This window comes from Haliaeetus albicilla, chromosome 4, assembly GCF_947461875.1.
Source record: "Haliaeetus albicilla chromosome 4, bHalAlb1.1, whole genome shotgun sequence".
Classification (NCBI taxonomy): Eukaryota; Metazoa; Chordata; class Aves; order Accipitriformes; family Accipitridae; genus Haliaeetus; species Haliaeetus albicilla.
This window is the reverse complement of record NC_091486.1, coordinates 25,216,983-25,239,487: the sequence shown is the minus strand read 5'-3', so window position 1 is coordinate 25,239,487 and position 22,505 is coordinate 25,216,983. Positions and strand designations below refer to the sequence as shown.

At 37.7% G+C, this 22,505-nt stretch overlaps 1 protein-coding gene across 1 annotated transcript in view; it reads left to right on the top strand.

Annotated features, from left to right (window-relative positions):
- Positions 1-22,505, top strand: part of CHN1 (chimerin 1) — a 106,046-nt gene that overhangs the window by 20,160 nt on the left and 63,381 nt on the right. Inside the window, exons 2-5 of the mRNA XM_069781476.1 lie at positions 3,008-3,046; positions 6,698-6,753; positions 14,820-14,851; positions 15,729-15,842. Coding sequence (XP_069637577.1) covers positions 3,008-3,046; positions 6,698-6,753; positions 14,820-14,851; positions 15,729-15,842 — 241 coding nt within the window. The remainder of the gene's footprint in view (positions 1-3,007; positions 3,047-6,697; positions 6,754-14,819; positions 14,852-15,728; positions 15,843-22,505) is intronic.

Here is a 22,505-nt window from a genome sequence, read left to right as displayed (position 1 = left end):
TCAAACATTTTCCCTTTTAAAGGTTAGGAAAACTATTCAGCACCAGCATCTGTCAGTTTGAAACTGGGCTGGGTTTGAAACTGTGATTTATGTGCATGGACAGTGTGCCTGATCTAAAATGTACTTGCTGATGAGAGTGCCCTTGTGCTAGCAAAAGGCTCACCAATGCTGGCAGGATCAGTTTATGCATTTATGTTTTCTGTAGTGCTCCAGACCTTTGGAGAAGAGCAGCTTTAAGCTGAATTGCATCTCACTTAAGGCAGAAAATACAGTTAAGATAAAACATGATGCACAGCTTGTAGAAAATTATTTTATTTTATCATGGAAACATTTAGCAGAGCTGAGATACTGTGCTGATGGGAGCTGTAGAAAATCTGAGAACTGACAGCATAGAGTTTATTGCGTTAATTAGAAAGTGGTGCAGTGTTAGTGAGAAAATGTATTTTGGGTTCAGCATTTTCTGTGAGTTTTTTATCATGCCTTAAAGTGCTTTTTGAGTACTTTGGATGCCTAATTGGAGATGCTGTATCTGGAAGTCTGCACTATCTAAAAATCAAGCCCTTTTCCTAATAATGCATTTCAAAATACTGGTAATGTGTTAAATGGGACCACAGCGATTAATCTTTAAAAATGGATAACTAAGAGACTGGTCTGATGTTTATGCTCATTCTGTTTTATCTTTGTGTAGTGCAGTGGTTTTAACAGTAGAAACATTCTTGCACAGAAACAAACACTACAGACCCTCTGCTTCACCCTTGTTATTGCGCTGTACTTGCTGCTACAGTATTTTATATCAGATAACATTTTTTTTAAAAATCACAATAGAAATGACCTTTTGTTTTTTCATTACCTCATGTGGGATGACCGGAGGGTATTCTCACACTGTAAAGGCAGTAAAGCTCACCGACAGATTTTCTAACAAAATCCTTGTGCACAGCTGCATAACATAAATCATTCCTTCCAATTTCTGAATGTTAAATATTTGTTGTATGAAAGTTACTGCTGTTCTTGCCTGACTTTAACAAGGCTTGGGGTTTTTTGTTTGGCACAAATATTGTTGTTTTTCAGTTTTATAATCATGCTGCCCTTAGTTGTAACAGTTATATGGCTGGAGTGCAAGCAAGTATAGGTTAGACTGCCAAGATATTAGTATTTTCGTAATAGTCAGCTCATATTTTACAAATACAGTGTGTGTTGTACTTAAATTATTTATTTGTAAATTCAACTGGTGCATATATTGCCAAAAAACAGACTATAGCAAAAGAAAATTCAGCTAGTGGGGTAAGAGTTGTCTTCTGGGACTAAACCCATTATTTTACTTCCAAGTTTTGCCCTTTTTCCATGTGACACTGCAGTGTTAAGGGATCATGTTACAATGCTTCTGGAATGAATCGACTTGCACTGCCTTAATTAAAGGTATCAGAGTAGGAACAAATAACCATGGCTGCATCTGTTGCTGCTGATTTTCTTTCACTGACATAGTATAGTGCGGGCTACTGAAGGTCTCTGTGCAGATTCGAGGTGCTCTGGCTGATCCCCAGGACATGGTAGTGCATCTGCTGAACCTTCCAAAGATCAAAACCCATCATATTCTGGGGGTTGGCAGTTTGACCAAGTGCTACCTTAATAATAAAGTCATAATGAATTGTATTTATAAAACCCACTGCCACCGAAGTAGTCTGTAAGGACTGCACCATCTTCATGCATAGTGCTAAAATACAAGGTAAAAAATTGAGCAAAATGATAGCTCGGAGCAGAGAGCATGCTGGGTGGGTTTGGGGAGGGTACGGGCAACTCTGTGCCAATTAAACTGGAAAATATTTCATTCCACTAAGCTCTAATTTAGAGATATTTTGACATGACTGTAGGTGGGAGAGATGGACTATAGCAAGTAGCTGAAGAAGGCAGATTGCTTATCCTAACGGGAGGCAAAGCAAAATCCTTTCCCATCTTCAGGCTCAGTGTTGGAGGCCTTAGGGAGTCTCAAGTGGAGATGACACTCAGGCCAAAATTCAAGCAATACATTCCCAGATTGTTTGATCTTTATGTAACCTCATAATAAAAACAGAAATTAGGGGTTTGTTGGATGCAGCAGGTAGTTCCAGTGAGCAGACAATTGCAAACAGAGCTCAGAAATGAATGCTGCAGTGAGAAGAGGCTTCAAACAGCAAGGTGGGCTGTGTGGTTTTCTCAACTTACGACCCTGTGGTGTAATGAGTACTGAGTAACTCCTACCAGCTCCAAGGCAGATAAGCACAGCATCTTGCAGAAAGCCTCAGTACCTTGTAGCATCAGAAATGAAGCTGGTCAGAGTGGTAAAACAGTGGATCAGAGACAAAGTTTGCAACAGAGCCCTGAGCTGAAAATGTCAGATCAGTTGTCAGCAAGTCATAAGGGTGACAAAAAACACTGGGATTTTTTTTTTTTTAATTTTATTTGAGAATTAAAATTTGATATTAGAAATATGCTAGTACTTTTAATACATACTGACTGCTTCCAAGTAGTATGAAAAAAACCCCTTCTTTTTTGCAAAATATTTCATAGTACTTACATACTCTGATTTTATTTTAGGAGTTGTTAATTCCTATCCAGAAGAGGAAAAAGCTAATGGCAGGAATAAGTTGGATGAAGACTGGTTTATTGGAATATAAATTGAGATTAAAAAAATCTTTCTGGTGTAATTTAAAAGGGAACTTATGGATATATACATAGTAAAACAGTGTGCATTCCCCTTCCCCCCCCCAGTATTTTGGCTTCTGATCTGCATGTTTGCCATTTTGCAAATGTATTTCTAGAGTTTTTATTCTAGCTGGCTAAAGAAAATACCTTTTCGTATTTTCAGTTTAAGAGGGGGAACTTTTAACATGTTGTTTTATACTCTGATCATAAAAAATAATTTTAGAACCTACGTGCAATATTTATCTTAATCTGCAAGTGCTTCTGCGGGGTTGTTTCTGTGTTAAAAGTATTTCCAACACAACATTAAGATTTTTTGTTTTTCTTTCAGATACTGATGAATACAGGCCACCTGTTTGGAAATCTTACTGTAAGTATCTCAACGGATTTTTTTTTTTTTTTTTTTTTTCCCCCAAGCTCAGAGGGAGCTGGCCTTGCAGGCTGCCTTAGTCAGGTGTGCAGGGCAGTAGTCCAGGCATGTTGCCCTGAGATCAGAGCACTACTCCCTTGGGAATTTCACAACTTGCTGGTTTTCATTCCTAATAAAATAAAAAAAACCTCAACAACCTCCCCCCCCCCCCCCAAAAAAACCAAACCCAAACCCAAAACAACAATCTTACATTTTTAAATACAAAAAAAATCCGTGTAAAGGAATGACCTGTTGTTTGGCAGCACTGATGGAGGTTCAGTGAGATTGAAGAGAACACCTGAGACAAATGACACCATAGCAAAACATCATAGCTTCCCACAGTGTCTCACCTCTAAACTCTACTTCTTTGTAGACAGAAAAGCTAAGGTGCAAGACATTTTGAGACTTGAGGAACCACAGCAAGAAAGAGTCTTCTGTTAAAAGCAGATTTCGAAAGCAGAATGTTTGTGTGTTTAACACACTTAACAGTTTAGGGATGTCAGACTTACATTTGCATTTTCTTTTGTATATATTCCCAAGGCTTGGTGTCTTCAGGCTAAAGAGATTTGCTCAAGCAACATTTCACATGATGAAGATGTTGCTCTGTAAAGGCTGGGGAGATTTAGCACCTGAGAAAATGCAGTTATTTCAAAAAGGTTTCCATCCTGCAGTGGGAGATTGTTTTCAATCAGAGATTTTGGGTTGGTCTTAAAGGCTTGGTGAAAACCATGTTTAGAAAGAGAGTAAGTGTAAGAGAGCAGATGAAAGTATTTTTGTCAGCTAAAATACATGTAGTAGAATTATTGAGCACTGGAAAAACAGCTTTTCTGTCACCTAGACCAGTCTTCTGTTAATGGCTCACAGAGGTCAGTTGTTTCTGTTCTGTCCCTGCCTTTGCCAACCTGATGCATTCAAAAATCACAGTTAGACCTTAAAATTCATAAATCGGCCTTCTTGTTTGGCTTTGGTTTCCAATTTTTGAGTTGTTAAAGTGATCATGAGTTACATAGTCAAGATCTTCTATGCAATATAAGCGTTAGATGATTTCCGTAAATGAGAACATGTCTCATAAGAAATTTCAAAGAGCTTAGGCTGTAAGTAAATAGTCAGATATTGTGAAATTTGTAGTAAAAATTACAGGAGTTGGCAAAACTGCTTACGCCTTAACAGTCTAGGAATGTCAGGGTCTCTTAAAATACATTTATGTTAATTGAAGAAAATAGAAAGGCAACGTCTAAAAAAAGGCTGAAGGCTTTTAATTTGTCCACCTTGAGTGTTTTCTTTAGATGGATGACTTTGAACAGCTTTTAATAATTGCCAACATATGCAATTGCTGTCATGTAATTGAGATGGCTGGGACCTTGGTCTTTTTGCAAATCTGGTGGCAAAGCCTGTCTGTGCCTTTTGAATCATCATATATTATACCAGTAGCTTGTCATATGCCAAGTCAGCCACTTAATATTAAAGAATTTGCACACTGAACGATTTGAACAAGCTTTTTTCTTGCAGTGGAGGGCTAAAAGATAAAACTGAGACATTTCACTCCTTGGTATTAAACAACGTTAAGTAATGATTGTGATACATTTTCATACTTGTTACCAAGATCTGTGTATTTTGCTCCCAGTTGTAAGCATTAACAATGAATCACAGCTCTGTACCTTCTGTGAGCTCAGGGAACACTGCCTCTTTGTTTGGTTTATTCCATGCTATAATCTGTAACGGGGGTCCAACCTCTCTAATACCAAGTCTTCACTGGCACCTTGCCAGGAGCTGAAGGCTTGGGCGCGTGCAAATGTGTATGTACCCACTCTCCTACACTGTCATGCTTCACCATAGTGAACCCTTCCCATGGTTCAGAATGAAGTGCAGAGTCATGGGGTTTGATTATATTTCTGTTTCATGATGAATGAAGAGGAATGTCTTGTTTGACTTCCCTGGCAATAATTACAGCAAGGAAACTGGTGTTGAACAGTTTGAATTGCATACATCAATTAGAGGAGGAGGAATGGGCATCCTGTTTTGTAACTTAACTAGTCTACCTGCTGTGCTTCTGACTGGAAGAGGAGAAAGGTACTGCCTTTGGAGAAGAAGAATTTCCTTCCAGAAAATCTTTTCAGCCTGGCTTGAAGTAAGGTGGGAAACAGTTCTCAGTTTTTAGCCAATTTTGGCAGAGCATGCTGATTGTGATTCTCCACTGTTCTTCTGTGAAATTCAGAGAAATCCATATTTGCTCTGTGATTTTTTTTTTTTCCTTTGAACTTGACTCTACAGTTCTCAGAATTAGATGTGGACAAGGTCCAGTGCCATCAAATATGACTTTTACAACAGAAGCTAGGGAATCTGTGTGCTGGCAAAATAAATGGTCATGCTATGCTTGAAATGAAAATTACTGGTTTTTATACTGGTATGCTGTTCTTCATCACCTGCAAATATCATTTTTGTAATACCAATACAGAATGGTAAGGATTGATTTTAGTAACATCAGGAAAAAACATTAGTTTTTTTGTTTTGAACAAAGGGAGTGAATTTTTCCATTTTATCTTATGATTGCCATATCATCGGGCATCTTGCCATTTGCTCCGTTCCCATGTAACTTAGCACATAAATACAGCATTTGTCAGTGGAAAAGACTCGTGATCAAATGAGAAGTGTAATGAAGTCAAATCTTACTGGTTAAATCAATCTATGGTCTTATTACCTGAAGAAGGTGACAGCACATGTTATTAGACCTTGGTGTTAGTACTAATGATTGAAACAAAATTTTATTTTAAAAGATTACAATTCCAAATGTCCATTGTATCAGTTCTAGAGTACTATTCAAATACTGACTTAGTGCTGACAGCCTCATTTTGAAGGTGACTTGCCAAACCAAACTCTTTTTGGGATAGAAGTTGAAAGTCACTCCTATAAGGAAGTCTGCACATTAGTACCATTACATTTACAGCTGGCTCCTAAGATTTATTCTGGCTTGATGAGGCTTATTTAAAAAAAAAGAAAAAAAAAAGACAAAAAGAGGGAGGGAAGATACTAGTAAGTGCATGTCATAATTTGGGCCTTAATTGTTTTACTCTGCTACTCAACTCCTGATTTCTTTAGATCTGCAAATGCAAAGGCCATTTCTCTCTCTGTTCAGGAAGGTCATCACTGACCAGTGGCAAAAGCAGAGGGTTTGATTCTGCAAAGTTCTGAATGATCTTGTAAAGTCTTGACATATTTCAGGTGACTGAGTGTGTGCCCAGTGTAGTAGGATGGGTCTCCATCTGCTTACTGAAGAAAGTCTGACAGCAGCCTGATCTGACATATAATAAAATTTAATTTGTGTTTGTCACGATTCCTTTTCTGATCTAGTTGATGGAATCTTGACTGGTCTTACCTAGTTACTCCATAGTACTTGATGAATTTAATTGTAAAGATCATCAGTAATCCCGTTTTGGCTAGCAACATTCTTTTTTCTGACCACATGTAAGTAATTTTTGAGACCTTCCTATATGTATCCTTGCATTAAATCTTGCAGAAAGTCTTCTTTATTTAAACAGCAATATTTAGTGTTAAGATGCGTAACTTATACAATGATTCTGTATTAATCAGAATTTAACTTCTGCCTTCTCCCAGTGTATCAGTTGCAACAGGAAGCTCCCCATCCTAGAAGGATAACCTGCACTCGTGAGGTGGGTATTATAAAGGTTTGGTTTTATAGAGCCCAGTAATTCCAAGTCTATACTTAATGGTGTCCAACCCAAACAGCGGTTCCCTGGGACACTTGGTGCCATGATTAGAGTAAGTAGCCTTGGGGGCACTGGTACCTGGAAATCCATTTGATCTAAAAATAAAATTTAAAAGCATTTTGGGGATGATGTGTATACCAGAGAATCATTTACTGGTTTTTGATTCTTAGGTACATGGAAACATGCCTTTTGTCCTCCTTTTTCGGTCAGAAAGTCACAGAAGCAAGAGCAGAGCTGTACAGGGGAACTACGCACCTGTTTGTACAGCCATTGCTGCTACATGTGTGCAATAAATCAACAGAGGGAAGACTGAAACCTCCTCTGATTCTGTTATCTGAGTCGTAGTACTTAAGACTCATTAATACTAGTAGCTAAGCTATGCAGAGCCACAGATTTTAAGGATCCAAATAGTAACAACAGGATCCTGTTGATACACAGTGATACAGAAGCACCTGCTCACGGGGTCAGTTGTTGTGGCAGACCACAAATTGCTAGTGTACCCTTGAGCTGCCATCCAGCAGTGCAGCACCTCTCCAGAGCTGTGGTGCTGGAAGGTTTAACTGATACCAAACATCCGTGCCAGCAAGATTTTATTCATAACTGCGTCTCTCTTGCAGCTTCCGTTAGGAACCTGGGAAGCATTAATTTCAATTTCAAAAATGCTGAAATGTTAGGCTTGACTTGTTAAGCAGTATTACAAAACACAGCTCTTACTGAATAACCACTGAAAGTTATTACATTGCTGCAATAGAACTTAAGCATTTTTAACATGTGCCAAGAGAAAGGAAATTAATCTTTGAAATATTTTAGTCACTTTGACGTAGTGTTACATACAGAGGGACATAGCACTGCCAGGAACATTAATAGCTTACAGTCTAGATCACAAGGAGGATTACTTCACAGAATTAAACAGGCATTTCTCTGTCATCTTTTCAAATGCCCAGTTGTGAGTCTGTGAAGTAGTCTGTCAATTTTTAAGATAAAAAGTAGAGACTTAACAGAAGTGAAATACTGCGTTTAGTGGAAGCACTCTTGTTTTCCTTTGTTAATTTGATAGATTTGTATTTTTATGAAAAGTATAGCTATAGCTGATTGCACTTAAGCAAGACATAGCTATAGGAAAGAACAATACATGAATTTTACAAGAAGCATTGTAGAAAAAGGTTTTGTTTTAACCAGTGTTTCCACTATTAATGAGGGTCCAAGCAGTGGTATTCTTGTTAAGGTTGTTGTGCAGATATCTTGTGTACATCAAATAAGGTGGTGGGATGGAGCTTTGAAGGAGAGATGTATAGAAGATAAGATCTGAGCCATGAAAAAAAATGGAGGTTTTCCAGTTTTTTATTCCCATTGCAACATTATTAGGAAGGTCTCTTCTATTTTGTGTTCCCTATGATAGGGTTTTTCATTACCTTAATATACAAAATATCTGAAGTCTTGTAGGAGCTTAGTCTTACAATACAGGTTTGTGATTGTATAGAGACTGTACAGAGTGCTCACCTGGATAGGATGAAGTATTTTACTCCCTGCCTCCAAGGGACTGTGTTTATTGTTGTTAAGTGCTGTTGAACAGTTGCTTTTTCCTTCCTCTCCTCAAAAGTATTTCACTGGTGGAAGAAGTGCTAGTGTGTGTGTAGGTGTATATATATATATATATATATACGTGCATATTGTAAAACGTATGAGGGCTGTTTGGTAGCCTTTTGACACTGTTCACTGAGGTGCTGACATTATGCCTGTACAATCACTGTAGTCTTTTATTTGCTGAGTCTTATCTCGGAGCTCTGCTATTGTTTACTCATGTAGTGACAAACTTACATGTCGTGGTCGAGATGGACAAACGACAAGTACGCATTTTCATAGTACAAGCAAAGAAGGGGTTTTTTTGTTACTGCAAGCCAGCAAATTTATACCCATTATACTTGTTGCCTTGTACATATGTCTGTCCCTTATTGGTCAAAAAGTTGTCAGAAGTTGTTTTTCTCACCCCTCATTGGGCAACTTTTTCAGGTTCCTTATCACAACTGCAAAAGGTCAACACATTCCTTAAACTTAGTTTCCCAGGCATGCTTCTCATCCTTTCTTGTTCTCTCACGGGAACACTGTAATCTTGTCAAGGTCAATATCCTCTCCAGGCCCCTTGGTCCAGCCAAGGTCCTCCACAATTCCCCCTTTTTGTTTTTGCGCTAAATATGCCATGTGAATTGTCTGCTGCAGGGCCCTTTGCAGTAAGGACAGCACACATGGGAGGATGCTCGATACAATGATAATAATTGCCAATATTAATAATCCTGTTTTCAATACTCCCTTTAACCACCCTTCAATCCCCCGAGGTCCTCCCCACTTACAGTGTGTGCTTATAAAGTCGCCTGGCTCTTGTGGTGATGAGCAACAGTTCTTCAGTTTCTTCAGTTAGATGCTTTGAGAGCCTCAGTTGTGAATGCTTTAATTCCTACAGAATTAGAATCTTCATTTTTTCTATATACCTTTTGGTTTCTTTAAAAAAAACAAAACAACAACAACCAAACAAAAAAAAAACCATAATAGAAATGTAAGGAGTGGGAAAGTACCATCACATTAAGGAAATCTTACAGCAGATAACAATCGTAATTGTTTTGCATGTCGACTGCACAATGCATACGTACCCTGTAGTCAGGGAAAAACTGTAAACTGATAAAGGGGTCCAGCATATTCAATAAGATCTGTTGGCACTATATCACATGCTAGTTTGACTGCAGAGAACTGCTTTGGGGTCTTTCTGCTCTAGGTGATCAGAAGTCACAAGCAAATTTTTTACTAAGTTTTTCGCAGTATTTCTTAGAATGCTATTAGCCTATCCAGTCAGATAAACAGAGATATAAATATGTATTCAGTATCTGAAAATCAAAAACGTCTCCTGCCTCTTGAGTGCTGGAAATCCTTCAGCTATTGATCTGATCCAGATTGGCTTCTTTTTAGAATCAAACAAGAGACCTACTCTTGCCAGCCAAATATAAAAGCAACTGTGTAAAGCTTCTTCAAATACAAATCACACTGACCGCTATAATTTTCTCATCCTTGTTATCACTGAATTGTAATACTGTTAATTATAAAATTTTATTAGCTATTATACAGGTGGCAAATTGAAAAGTTGGACTGTTTTAGGGAGGAAAATTTGCTGTGGGTGAGTGGTGTCCTGCATGAACTAATCATCCAAGCTCTTTGGAGGGTATCTGAGCTTACTGCATCCCTACATAGAGAGGTCCTCCTCATCTAATTCTATAGGAAGTTAGTCTGTTAGAGTCAATGGGGAACTGGCAAAAGTACCACAAGCAATCAAAATACTCTGCTAAGTCCTGTCATCACTGAAGAAAGAAATGCAACACATTAGTAGTGTCTATAATATCATATTTTCATTAATTTATTCCAAAACAAGATTATAACATATGACAAACTTTAAGTGTAAAACTTTCCCTGTGCCAGAGGGAACAGAAAATGAAGAGAGACATTCTGTGTTCTAAAATAGCTTTATCCTAGCCCCTGAGCTGCAGAGTAAACCTGTGTCTGCACTATGAATGTTGTTGTAGGAACTGAGAAATAAAATCTGCAGGTTTTAGAAACTAGTGAGAATTGAACTAAAGAAAATAGAGCTATGAAAGAATCAGTCAGTTGCAGGTATTTAGCTGCAGAACAGAACATGTTAAATACACATTTTCTCATTAAAGAATCCATTTACCAAAACAAAGCTCTTTGGAGCTTATTTTTACCTAATAAAGGTAAAATTGAAAAAGAATACATTATCAGTATGCATTTTCCTATTTCTGCATTAATTCGTTATAATGCAGGTAAGTGTTTTTCATTATAAGTATTGAACAATTTATGCAGCTGAGCCAGTTTTGAAGTGAAAATATATTCAACGAGCAGTAACATGTTTAACCTTTCTCTCTGGTCTCAGCCTCTCCTGCTAGTGTTGAGCTTTGTGATCTGCTCTTTCTCAGCTGGGTTTCTATTAGCAGCCATGTGTGAGTCAGTGGGGAGCAGAATCTTTTCCTAAGTGGTTGAATTATTCAGCTGTGTAAACAAATTCATAAATATTAGGAAGAGAATTTTGGTCCAGAGAACATCAAAGAGGTCAGTGGGAGGGAACAACATGTAATTTGGTAACATATTAGCACCTAAATTGCTCCTCTTGCCTTATTGTATTCCACTTATTGACATAAGCAAGAGTGATGATTAGGGGAAAAAGCACTTGTTAAAGAATAATTGGAAATCACACCATAAAAATGCAAAGGCACGTGTTGTACAAGTGCTGATACTGAGAGAAGTATTCAATGGAATGACCTACTTAACATGAAATGCTTCTCAAATACAGAGAATTCAAGTTTCTGCTCTGTTACACCAGTTTCATATCAGAGCAACACACAGATCAGTGGAGTGACACTGAGGTAAAAAGAGCATTGCATTCATTTGGGATTTTTTTATTGTGAAGGTGCAGCAGAGCCAAGGCTTTTAACACTGTATGATGTTCATTTGTAAACTTGGTGATTCCATAACATTCTAAGGATGTCTGACTTCTGCGTGAGGCTTACCTCCAAATTGTAATGTTGTTTGTCCAATTAATATTGTATTACCTCCCTGGAACTTGTATTTGCTGTGTGTATAATCTTTTATATACACATGTGTGTGCGTGCACATGCAGGCATATTTATAGCATCCTTGCCTGCTATATGAAGGCACTCCACGATAAATTTTAGATAACTACGTATGAAAAAATATCAAACAGACAAATGATGGAGATAATTAAAATCACTGGCCTTTTCCATCCTATTAGGAGGCTTCATCGTAATTCTGTGCTAGTAGTTAACAAGCCTGTTAAACAGCATCTCTATGTAGTCTTGTGAAAATGGCTTCTGTGAGTAGCCAAGAAACATAGCATAGAGTGGGCATATATAATCCACATCCTTGTTAGAGCTGTTCTCAAAGATGGCTTTACCTGTATGATATTCACCCAGAATGCCTTCCCAACTTTCATGGTAACTAAGCTCTTTTCCAAAGGAACAGCTACTGTAAGGCACTTGCCAAGTCTGCTCCATTTATCTGTTGGTAAAATTGGTTTCATTGGCTTCACGCCTCAGTTTGAATAAATCAGGAACAAAACAATGGTGAATATCTTGCTGACCTTTGTGTTTCTTGCAGGTATCATAGTGAGACCTGAATCTTTCCTGTGGCCTCTGCATCAGTGCTATACAAATAAGCACATTGAAAACAAATATCTCACAATTTTTTTCTTCTAAGTTAGAAGCAGTTTTTAAAACTGTACCAAACACAGGCTAAACAAACCACAATAGGAAATGTTTTCCATAAATAGAAAGTCCTGAGAAGTCCAAAGGCTTAGCATTTAGCTGATCTTCACTGGATACAGAGAAAATGAAGTAGCAAAGGCTGCCTCTACTCATGCTCAATGATACTTTGGTCCAAAAATACTGCCAGAGCAGAAAGAAACTCTGCAGAGGATAATTACACTGTATTGCCAGCTAACAGCTTTACTTAAAATGACCGATTTCTTGCCACTGCTTTGATTTTATTTAGAAATTTATTTCCTGTCTCAGGTGGGTTTTAGTTCCAGTCCAGATGGATGTTTTGGTTTTGTCTCCTTAACTTAAGGCTGACTGAGTGTGAAAGTTAGGGTAATGAAGCTTCTGAACTGTTTTGGCTTTCAGTGCTCATGTGCAACTGGAGGGTGCCTGCAATTGCAATTTGTAGAAATACAGCCTGGCAGGAACTTTGTGAAGTCCAGGCAGACACAAAAGACCAAGAAAGCTGCATGTCACTTCTAGTTCTGGTGCAGCTAAGGATACCTGAAGTAAGAACAAATGCTACACCACCTTTTATGCCTAAGTTGCCATGAGTATAGTTGGTGTAACGACACCTGTAGGAAGCATTATAGAAAGCTGGGGAACAGTGTTTACTGTCTTGTATGGTAAATTTGACATATGGGAAATCAGCGTGTTTTCCTAAGTTCACATGCACTGCACTAAGTGTGTATGTAGCCCAGCTAATTCTGAGTGAATTAGAAGGCCCCTGCTAAGTTCTGATGGAGTTGCCTTAGAGTCTAAATGTATGCATTCAATCTAGATGTCAAAAACCCCTAATACTACCATAAATTTTAAAAAATTATGGAAAAAAAACAGAACACCAAAACCCAGGCAATATAACTCAATGAATTGGGGTTGCAGTTGCACTGAGCCTTATACAAGCAAACAGTGTTACACATCAACATTTATACTGAAGTTTTTGTGACTTGGTAAAACTGATTAGTAGAGACTCAATGTTAGCAGAAGTGGTTATTATCCTCTTTAACTCATCGTCCACCAAGATGAACTGCAAACCCAGCTACAATTGCCTGGAAGTCCAGCAGAGCTTTTCTCTGATGCTTTGCTCCAGTCATACTGGAGTATAATACTATAATTTGTCTTAGGATTTGAAGTACTCTGAAGATGCTCTGTCACATTACTAATTCATTTCCAGTTCTGTCATATAAATTCACTGTATTCACTGAGATAAATATAAAATCTCAATAGGCAGACAACACAATCTTACTCACAATGGGATTCTTTAACAACTGCCTGAGTCTAGTGTCTTGTCTTGAGGGTTTTAGTTAGGAATTGTTGCAAGCTTCTATAATAACAACAATAAAATATTTTCGCTTTTTCTCTGTTCATATTGCTATCTTCCTATTGAAGAAATAGCCTACATTTAACAAAAAATATGTAAGACTTTTTTTTTCTTTTTTTGGAATGATCCAGTCTTTTCAGGCCCTTTGAAAATAGTTATCACATTGGTCAACTCTTGTTTGCTGTTACGTAGGAAAAGAAAATCTTTTATTTAGAGCATTATAAGTCTTTCCCGTGATGGAATGATTTTTAAAAAGTGATGAACCATCACAATAGCTTTTTATTTTCTGGGGATGTGGAAGAGTTGTGATTAGACTATACACCAGGATGTATTTTTCATTGTTTTGGACATCTGAAATCTTTTACACTCCACCGAGATAACTGGAAAGAAGTGCTAATTTTAATAGGCTTTTTTCTGAAAAGATGGAAAAAAGAAACTGAAGTGGCAGTTTACTGTGAGTGTTTTGTGTTTTATTATAGCTGGATCGTTTTGTAGTTCAGGTTGTATAATTGTTGAATTTTACTCCCAAAGAGTTTTTCCTCCTTTAAATTTAGCAAGGAGGGATAATCTGGTGGTTTAGATTATTGAGCTGATTTCTGGGAGGTCTGCAGTTCCTCACTTGTCTCTAAACTTCCTGGACAATTGCAAATTAGTTACTTTGTCTGAAATACTTAGGAGGCAGATTGTGTTCTGACACCCTTGCATGTTGTGTGCATTTACTCTGTATGGTCTCTAGAGCATGGACAGGCTGGTGTTACACAGCATAACGCATGCATACCTGTTGCGGTCTTTTAGGTGATACTACATATTACACAGTTTAGTGAAGTCAAGAAGTGCAAGACTTAGGCACTTGATCATTTAATCTACCACTTGCCCTCACTCTGAGGGGATATGGTAGCAGCTTAATTTCTCACAGCAGTGGCACCAGCAGCTCTGTGATGGAAGATAACTTGTAAATTTAAGAGTTTTATAGATATTTCACTGAATTAGTGCACTTAACAATATAGCACGCTTACACCCATGGAATGAATTTTTTGTTTCCCCTTTTTGGCAATTTGTACGAGCAATACTTAATGCCATCAGTTTGTATTAGCAGAGCCCTGAGAATGACATGATCCAAGTGGCTCATTCTTTCTCGCTCTGTTTTAAGCCATTCAGAAGTACAATGTTTCCCAAAGGTTTGTCTTTGGTTTCCCTATATTCCACACACAGGGAAAATCCTGGGATAGTAGGTGATTTTTGTCTGTACTTTCACATTATATCCCTTTCTATTTTTAATACTATATTATGGACAGTATGCTTACTGTATGGGTTCACTTGTTATGAAACATTACAATTTCTGTTGTTTCTTCTAGGTAGAGAACAGACCCAAATATTATGGAAGAGAGTAAGTAACATACATCTCTGAAAGTGATTCATCCAGACATGTTTGTTGATAATAGTTACAGAAGAGGTTGCAAGTGTTTGCTCTGGGCCCCTTGTTTCTTCTATGTGTTTTACAGCAGCGTGTCTTGCTCACCATCAGATTATTATGGCAGTACCATCACTTTTGTCTGCCTAAAATTACAGCTGCATTTTCTGATGGATACGGATATCATTGAGTGCTACCTTAAGTGAGAAAAACATAGATTTCTGTACTTTCAAAGAGTTGTTCTACCCCCACCTCCAGTTGGCTTTTGCAAAAGGTATTTGTGTGCAGGAAAAAAAAGATTTGGATCACAAATGCTATATAAGTGTACAGTATGTATGTGTCTTCTATTGCAGACTGCTAAGGCAAAGATGGTTAGATTGAGTGTGGGGAAAAAAAGCAGATCCTATTTGGGTTTATTTTGGTAAAAGATGTGTAGTATTGCTAGGTTATTACACCAGTAATTACTGAGATTATATGCAATCCCCAAGATTTTAGCAAATTGCCATAATATCCCCGAATGCTGCAAAATGTTGGATTGCATGCCACTAGCACAAAACATGTGAAGCCAGCAGGACAAAATGGATTTATTTCTACATAACAAATGGATAGATGCAGATTTAAAAAGTGATATACTTGTTTCATAGATATTTTTTCACAGAAGCCTTTCTAAACCATTTAAAGTGACTTCAAATGCAGGCAGAAAGGGAGATTAATTTAAGGCATAGACTCCTAAAAATCAGTCATTTTATGTTTGTTTCTTTCTTAATTACCATGGTTGGTGGTTTTTAAAAGAAGAGGAAAAAGTGATTTAAAAGTAAAAAGACATGTGTTTCAAAAAGTCTTTGTTCCTTAGATTCCATGGGATGATCTCAAGGGAGGAAGCTGACCAATTATTAAGTGTTGCAGAGGGAAGCTATCTCATTCGTGAAAGCCAACGGCAACTTGGAACCTACACTTTAGCATTAAGGTTGGTAATTAATACTTCATTTTTAAATTTATAAAATATTCAAAAGACTGTACTGTGTTGTTGACCTTAGGGCTTAAGCTTCTTGTGATTGTTTTAAGATTTTTCAAAAATCATGGTACTTTTTTACCCTAGTTACAGATTTGGTATCTTTAACCTTCCCTAACCCTTTCTGAAGCATAAACATTCCTTACTGTTTGCACCATCAGGATAATAGCAATTGTGTTTTTTCTGGTGGTGCTTCATTTTGCCCTTCTCCCACTATGTTACAGATGTGACCCCATGTAGACATTGGGAGAGCAGGTGGTCAAGAAATAAAAGGCATCTTCTGAGTTCACCTGACTAGTCTGCTGTGGGTTACTTGCTAGCTAGCTAGCTGTTGCTGAAGAGCAATTAGTTCTCTCTAGTCCCTCTGTGGGATGGCCAATAAATCAGGAGGGTTTTTTTATCTGAACACCTGTTAGCTAACAATGTTTGCAGATCTGTTTCCTCGCTCTGCAAAATTCTGGCAAGTGGATCAGATATAAATAAAAAACTGAAATAAAACCTGAAATGAGAAAACAACTTAAATAGTTGTGAGTTTTAAATAGTTTAATTACTTCTATGATAATGGAGGTTATTTTGGCCTGGGCTGTACACCTAAGTACTCAGATGGGAGATGGTGATTATTAGCAATGTTTTGAAACTAACTAGGACAGAAAAACATTGGAGGAGAAGATGCAGTTCCTGAAAGTTTTATATGGGTAAAATAAGATTACAATTAAAATAAGAATATCTTGAAATAATAGGCTGTGATGAATTAGTTCTCTTTTGGGGGGGGGGGTATATGTTACTGAGATATTTGGTTTTGTAGTAATAAGAATCCAAATAGAAACATTATTGACATTTACACTGGAATTGGTGTTGCTTATTAGGGCCTAATACTCCATTTCATCTACTTCTACACTTGCAATATTCATTTAAAGCTGAAAAGAAAACAGTTGTCATAACACCTGGCTTGAAGACAGAACTCCTGCCCCTTGCTTCTGACAGTGCAGAAGGCACAGGGCCTATAGGCTGTGAAGGATGAAGCTGCTGAGTGTCTTGCAGGATGCATGATATAGCTTGTTTTACAAATGCTCCTCCAGTCCAGCAGGTCAAAAGATGGGTCTTTTCTAGGTTTGATGGCATCTCTTTCAAACTGGAAAACCTTTTTGAAAGCAATGAAGTCTATTTTTACACCCAATATAAAAGAGAATGGATAGCTGTTGGTTATCAATTTGGGAAACAGCTTCAAATGATAGCAAAGCTGTTATCATTGATTTATTTTGAGGAAATTCAGCATTTGGCAAAACACCTCAGTATCTGAAACTGCAGCACGTTGCAGCCATTTCATTATGTTGAAGCACTGGCTGAATGACTTCTATATTAAGGGTGGTAGTCTGAGTGGCTGCTTTCCATCCTACAGGAAGTAATGCTCTATTGTCTTGATGTTGGCCTTTAAAGTACACGAATGAGGGTCTTCACTTAAGTGAAAGTTCTCTGAATTGCAGCGCTGTGTCTTCCACACGTGGGAGTTCTACCACTAGGATTTCTTTTTCTCTCTACTAGGAAGTGTAGCAGGAGTCTGCGTTTCCATCGACTGGAGGCAGAGTTTAGCTCAGTTTTCATTGTTCTTCTCCCTGGAATAATATCTGCAGGATATACCCATTAGGCAATATTCCCACTGACTGTGTTGCTGACCTTGTAGCATCTCTTAAAGACTAGGTAATTTCTGCAGTCTGTCTGTTCATCCTGACTGTGAGAAGTTTGCTGTGATTGCCATGATGAGTTTATGTACTTTTACCGGTATTTGATAGCAGTTTTTGAGACCATCATTTGTATTTGTGTCACTACACTGGCAGACGGCAAAGGTAGCTCTGTCCACAGCTTAGATAATCCCAGCAGGAATTTCAGAATGTCATCTCCTTGGCCAGAAACAGAGCTTGTCAGTAGGGTGGTATGTATGGGAAAAACCTTTCCAAGTTTGGTGGAAGGCTTTGATTGACTTCAGGGTCTCCAATTTCACCCTTTCTTTTCTAGCTGTGTGAATCAAGTTTGGTCTTTTCATACTAGGCTTAAATGCCACTCTGTCATTCAAGCAGTCATGTTAATTTTAAGATCACTTCTGTAGGATTTTTGCTTTTCCTTCTTTACCTTTGTTTTACCCTTTAGAAGGTGTGGGAGAAAAGAAAACTTGGTCAGCTGTTAGTTTTATGTAAAGAAACAGACACAGAACAGGTTTCACATCATTTTACCAAGTTAACCCAACAATGCTGAAGAGGTGCTCTAATCCTGCAATAACTAACATAGTGACAAAACATAAAATGGAATATCCATGTTTTATGATTGTTTTTCAGGCATGCTTTGGAAAATGAATGGAAAATGTTGAATAAAATTTAGATGTTTGAGGGTACCCATTGACTCTTGGCATAAATACTTGGTTTCCTCTGTATTTCTGTGTATCTACTGAATCTATCTCTCACTGTGTGTGTGTTTGTTGCCTGATTTGTCTGTCTTTGACAGTCTGTCAGTTGTGATTAGGACAAATTGGAAACTACCTATGAAGTATGATTGCATCATAAAATCGCAGTTCATTGAGACCTAAAAGTCTTGTGGAAACATTGGGTAGGATCAGCTGCTGTTGAGACTGAGACAGGGTTGTTTCCTGGATGTATTTTTTTCTGCTGGGTGGCAGGCAATTCAGTAATACAGACAGCTCCGCGCGCCCAGCTCTGGCAGATGTCTTCTTCCTGTGTTTGTGTCAGTGTGCCTGGGAATCCTGAAAAACCCAGTGCATCCAGTCGTGAAGAGCAGTTTAGTGAAACAGGATCATAACCCTTTCTGTGGCAAGGTATGATGTCTCTGTAATGAAATATTTCCAGTCTTCATTTTGGCAATGGAAAAAACAAGCTTTTTGTGCTTTGTCCTGAGGACCCAAACCAGCTAACTCCTCAAATAGTCATGGAAGAATTTGAATGCTACATTTGATTCCACCAGCTATTGTAGCTGATGTCTAAAATTTCAATGGTATGTTCATACCAGCCATTGGTGAAGTTTTGAATTTAGTTCCAATTGTAGTTCTGTTTGTCTAATATTTTGGTTTGGTGCTACTAAATTAAGTGAAGGCACTGCGTCCTCTGCATCCTTGGAATTCAAAAAGAAAGATATCCTGGTGTTTGTTGTTTGATTTATTTATTTTATATTACAGTTTATTTAATCAACTTCAACATCAGGTATCTGCTGTGTTGGTAAAGTTTCTAACATAGTTAAATTGGAATTTAGAAAAAACGCTAAAAATAACCCTTTGGCTACAAAGCAAGCTAGGTGAGACATAAAGGTAGAACTCAGAATCCTTATTATGACTGCCCAAACATATTTGTGAATACATCATCCTCTATGTTGCAAATCTGATAGAGATTAATGAACACTAGCTCAACTTTGTAAAGTGAGTATTTATCTTCTTCTGGAATTATTAAAGAAGATCATCTCACAGAGAGCTATATTATAGGGGAAAAACAATTACATTCTCTCTTGTTCTGTCTCTGTCCTTATTGCTCATTCCCTTCTAGACTGTACTTACAGTGGGCATCTTCCAGAGATGCTCAGATTGTCTTTGCTCTGTACTGAAGATTTCCACTTGTTTAACAACTTAATCCTTCTAGAAGATAAAGAATAAACTGTTAATGCCACAAATCATAACTCCTTTGTAGGCAGACAGAATTCACAGTTTTAAAAACATGTTTTTGTGAAATCTGCAACAGATTGGACAATCACACTAAGCTACAGCCTTCAGCTACAGCCAAAATGCACAGAATGCAAATGCAGTTGGTGCATTAAGGTTCTTTTATGGACTGTTCTACTCCTAACACAGCTCTTCTGCATCTCACTTCTTTTTAAGTTAGTGTAAGGGATGCCTTAAGTCATCATAAAATGGGCAGATCTGGGGAGAGATCTGGGTAATTGTTTGCGAAGAGCTTCTCCCTACTTATGTATCTCTGTTACTGTATTAGCAAGTTCTCTGACTATGAACACACTGGGTCAGATCAAAGGACCAGTTCATAGTCCAGTCCAGTATCCACTTTTTGGTAGCTATTAATAGCAGACGTTGAAAGAAAAGTGTTAAGAACAAGATGAACATGTAGTAGTAGTTCTCTGGTGTGCTCTCCCAGCTGCTGAAAATTTGCTGTTCAGGGACTTCTGAGCAGAGTTGTTATCTTTGCTATTTTTTCAGGCTTTTGATGGAGAGATTTTTGATTTTTGTCTAGTGGCTTTCTGAGCACATTTTTGAACCCTCATAGACTTTGCTGTTTGCAACTGTAGCATGAGTTCCGTGCCTTAACTAGATTTTATGGGAAGCAGCATCCCTGTTGGTGAAGATTCTATCTCACCATTTTATTGGATGCTCTCTTGTTTTTGTATTATGAGAAACAGTGAACAATTGATGTCCATTTACCTTTTCCGTGCCATTCACGTCCCCCTTATTGTTCTTTTTATAAGTCGATGTGTCCTAGGCTATACATTCAGGTTTTGTGGTGAAGCTGTTCCGTACCCCTACTCATCTCTGTCATCTTTCTCTGTGCTTTTCTCTTACTCTTGTGGTGGTCTTTTGGAGATGAGGGGACCAGGACTGCACATCCTGTTCAAGATAAAGTGGGCCATGGAGTTTTCTTTCTTTGTTCTCTAAACCTTTCTAAATGAATTTTTGACCACTGTGGGGCATTAGGCTCTGATGCTTTTATAGAACTAGCTTTAGTAGATCTAAAAATCTTGTTCCTGAGCTGCAATAGCTACCGACATAGGCTAGCACCGATTAAATGACCAAATATAGGACAGGACAAATAATAGCTTTTGCAGACTTAACCAAGGCAGTCAAATAATCTTAGTGCAATGCTGTGGAATAGTTAACTGAGTTCAAAGTGAAGATTTTGAGTATTTCTTCTTCTTTAGTAAGGTAGAAAAAGTGATTCTTACCCCAAAAAACTTTTCAGTTATTAAGGTTGCTGGTGAGTTACTGTAAAACCTGCTTTCCGCTTATATAAGAAGCTGCATTTTGATCATCTTCTGATGAGCTATTTTTGCCTACTTTCATCCATTATTGTGCAATTAATTTGCATCATGACTTTTAAGATGGACCACCTTTTAAATCTAAATTTGAAACAAAAAAGGTTTTGTTTTCAGAAAACAAGTTTCTCAGAATTTGTAACAGAGGTAGAAGTACGTTCTTAGGGAAAAAGGAAATGATAATTTAAATGTTGTTTTAAGTGTGAGTTTGGCTAAGTATTCAGAGCTGTCCTTCAAATAAAATTGATGTTCAGAGCCTAAGAAGGCCTGTGAAATTGTATCAGTTCAGACACCGGATAAACACAAATGAGAGCAGCAAATCAGCACACTATATATTTAATGCCTGTACTTAATCATGGATGTGGTTTCTCATAGCTTATTTACAAAAAAAAACCCACAACAGAATTCAACAATGTTTACTAATTAATTAATCAGAGAATGCCACTGAAAATGTTTTGCAACCCTGAGGTTTAAAAAAATTACTAAGAGAAAATCATTGTAGGTGTGTATGTGTGTCCGTACATATCAGCAAGTCCCTGTGACAACAAAGATACATAAAATACATTGTAATGTTAATTAGGTGTTCCAAACAGATGAGAAGAACTGAAAATTCCTAATTAACTCCTGGAGGTATTAGATCTGCTTTTAAATTTGGCAAAAGAGTAGTACAATGCTTAATGCTAGGACCTATAGCAAATGACAGTAACAATAAGACATGGTTTGCAATGTAGCCTTTTGTGATTGAGAGCTTGTTTAATAATTAGGAGGAGGATAAAGAGGAAACGGGTAGAGATTGTACTAGTGGTAGGCGTTGAAGTGTGATGGTACTGCATGTTCTTTTGAGCAGATATCTGCTGTAGCACGTTTAGTTGGTTACCATGGTTTCCCTTCCTGCAAATTCTATTGTGATACTGAGAATGAATCGAAATAAGGTTCTGCAGCATGATTAAAAAAAAAGGTAATAAAGTTAGCCGTGATTATGAGTCATGTTTTCTTTATGTTTGGGGGTTAGGGCACGTTCAAGATTATGTGGCATCAGGAGAGCATTCTTGAGGCAAAATAAATGTCAAAAATTAGTAATCCTTAGTTTAGTCGACCAACTGCATGTATTGTGCAAGAAACTGATACACATGTTCTCTCTCCCTAAATTATGAATTGCGTTAAGAAACTAGCCACTGATAATTTAAAAGGAGACATAATTGGTAGGCTATTAGAGCATAACACTGCAAATGAACCTTTTTCATTTCAGAGGACAATTGCTTTGGTAGCCGAATGCTGTTCATTTTCAGGGGGCTCTTTTGGTACACATGCTCTTCTAGAACATGTGTTGATTGCCATGGGATTACTTACGCATGTAAAATTCAGCATCTGCAGAAGGCTTCTTGAATTCAGAGGTTAAAACTGTGCATCTGCATTCTGCTGGAAAGCATTGTTGTACAGGCTGGGACATGGGAGAGGAATTGGGGAATGAAGAATTGTTTGAAACAAGTTTCTCTGTGATAATAGCTGAATTACATTTTTTTAATTAAGAATGTATCAAAATTTGGTCATAGTTTATCCTGAATCCACAGCGGATCTAAAAGT